The following is a 2,134-nucleotide window of genomic DNA, read 5'->3' as shown; positions in this document are numbered from 1 at the left end:
TGTACCTCAGCTGCCTTTCTGTAAAATGAGGGGTGTTGGGCCAGGTCTGCTCCAGATATAAATCGACAGTCCTAACTGTCCCTTCTCTGTCCTCAGTCGGGAGCTGGGATGAGAGCCTCCTTCTAGCTCGGATTCTTTGATCGCCGTTTTAGCGACAGGGAAGCTGAAGCCGAGAGAAAGGTTTGCCGGGATCCGGGTCACTGCCGGGAATGGGACTGGAAGCCAGCAAGACCGAGGTCATCCCAGCTCTAGTCCTCTGCCCTCTAACGCCTTTCCCAATCGAAAGGAAAATCAGCTGGGGAGAGGGGAGGGGAGGGAATGTTTGGGGGCTGGGCCCATCTGCGGAATTTGGGGGGTTTTAGGGGTGGTTGTCAAAGCAGCCCCCCAAACTTGTTAGAAAAATCCCGAGGGTGCTTAAGTTCTGCGCTGGGAGATTTCTTGGAGCGCCGCTAAGTGGGAGCGCAGCTGGGCTTGGGGGGAGAGGAGGGCGCAGCCGCCACAGCCGTTAGCTTTAGTCCAAGGGCAGGAAGGCAGCCGGGGAGTTTCTGCTCTTTTTGGGGGGTCTCGGCGGCTGCCTCGGTGCTCTGGGCATCTTCCGCTAGAAAGGCTCAGGCTCTATTAGCCTGATTCCAGCTGTCCGGGCAGGACTTATAGGGGACTTTCTGTACCATAGTGACAGGTTTTATTTATTCAAATTGAGGTTTAACTGGCAAACTTCTGAAGGATTGGGAAACCGCAAGAGCCTGGCAGTGGGGAAATGGACTTCTCTGTTCCAAACAAATAAACACCCAACACACACACGGAAGCAACGGGCAGCCCCCCCCCCCCCCCCCCAGCACTGCTGAGAGAGGCAAATTTCTGCTTATTCCAGAGGAGGAAGCACAGCAAGATCCCAGCTGGGAGGGGAGAAGGCACCCTCTTCTAAGGGCAGCACCCAGAGTGAGCTGGAAGGGCAGTGTGTGTGTGTGTGTGTCTGTGTGCGTGTGTGTGTGTGAGGGTGTGTGTGTGTATGTGAGTGTGTGTGTGTGTGTGTATGTGAGTGTGTATGTGTGTCTGTGTGCGTGTGTGTGTGTGAGGGTGTGTGTGTGTGTGTGTGAGTGTGTGTGTGTGTGTATGTGAGTGTGTGTGTCTCTCTGTGTGTGTGTGTGAGTGTGTATGTGAGTGTGTGTGTCTGTGTGTGTGTGAGGGTGTGTGTGTGAGTGTGTGTGTGTATGTGAATGTGTGTGTTTCTGTGTGTTGTGTGTGTGTGTGTGTGTCTCTGTGTGTATGAGGGTGTGTTTGTGTGTGTGAGTGTGAGTGTGTGTGTGTGTGTGTGTGTGTGTGTGTGTGTGTGTGTGTGTGTAGGGGCTTTAGTCAGAGCTTGGGGCTTCCAAGAAGGAGCCCCCGCAGAAGTGTCCAGTAGAAAGTTGCAGCTTTGCAAATAGCACCATTCCAGCAACCAGCAGAGGAGCAGCCGGGCCAGCCCCAGTGCATGGAGAGCCGGGCCAGCCTGCTCGGCGTGGGGAGAGGCAGAGCCTCCCTGGACGCGGGGCCCCCTCCGGGCAGCCCCGGACACTCTGCGATCTTGTCCCTGACAGGAGAGGGGATCGCTCTGCCCAGCCCCAGCAGCGGTGGGGACCCCTGGCACTCACCTCATGTTTCTGCCTTGGCTGCTCTTGGGAGCTTTAGATTCCACCCCCTGCTTTATTTTTGCAGGATCTCTTTCCGGTGTCAGTTCTGGGACTGGCTCTCCTGGGCTGCACTCTTTGTCTTATCTTTTGTTCTGAGAGCCCTGTGTGTGTCTGGGGAGTTGGCTGGCATTCTCCATTCAGGTCACGCCTTCTCCTGCCTGCAACAGACTCTCTCTCTCTCTCTCTCTCTCTCTCTCTCTCTCTCTCTCTCTCTCTCTCTCTCTCTCTCTCTCTCTCTCTCTCTCCTTCCCTCTCTCTCTCTACTCCCCCTCTTTTCTCTCTCTCTCTCTCTCTCTCTCTCTCCTCTCTCTCTCTCTCCTTCCCTCTCTCTCTCTACTCCCCCTCTTTTCCTCTCTCTCTCTCTCTCTTCTCTCTCTCTCTCTCTCTCTCTCTCTCTCTCCTTCCCTCTCTCTCTCTACTCCCCCTCTTTTCTCTCTCTCTCTCTCTCTCTCTCTCTCTCTCTC

The 2,134-nt window shown here is 55.1% G+C and overlaps 1 protein-coding gene across 4 annotated transcripts in view; it reads right to left on the bottom strand.

Annotated features, from left to right (window-relative positions):
* Positions 1-1,833, bottom strand: part of MASP1 (MBL associated serine protease 1) — a 91,221-nt gene extending 89,388 nt beyond the window's left edge. For all 4 annotated transcript variants that reach the window (XM_074297912.1, XM_074297911.1, XM_074297915.1 and 1 more), the window contains exon 1: positions 1,632-1,833. In XM_074297912.1, the coding sequence (XP_074154013.1) occupies positions 1,632-1,636 (5 nt within the window). In that variant the 5' untranslated portion in view covers positions 1,637-1,833. The remainder of the gene's footprint in view (positions 1-1,631) is intronic.
* Positions 1,834-2,134: the final 301 nt, after the last annotated feature.

The sequence above is a fragment of the Sminthopsis crassicaudata genome, chromosome 3 (genome assembly GCF_048593235.1).
Source record: "Sminthopsis crassicaudata isolate SCR6 chromosome 3, ASM4859323v1, whole genome shotgun sequence".
Classification (NCBI taxonomy): Eukaryota; Metazoa; Chordata; class Mammalia; order Dasyuromorphia; family Dasyuridae; genus Sminthopsis; species Sminthopsis crassicaudata.
This window is presented reverse-complemented; position numbering and strand designations above follow the sequence as displayed.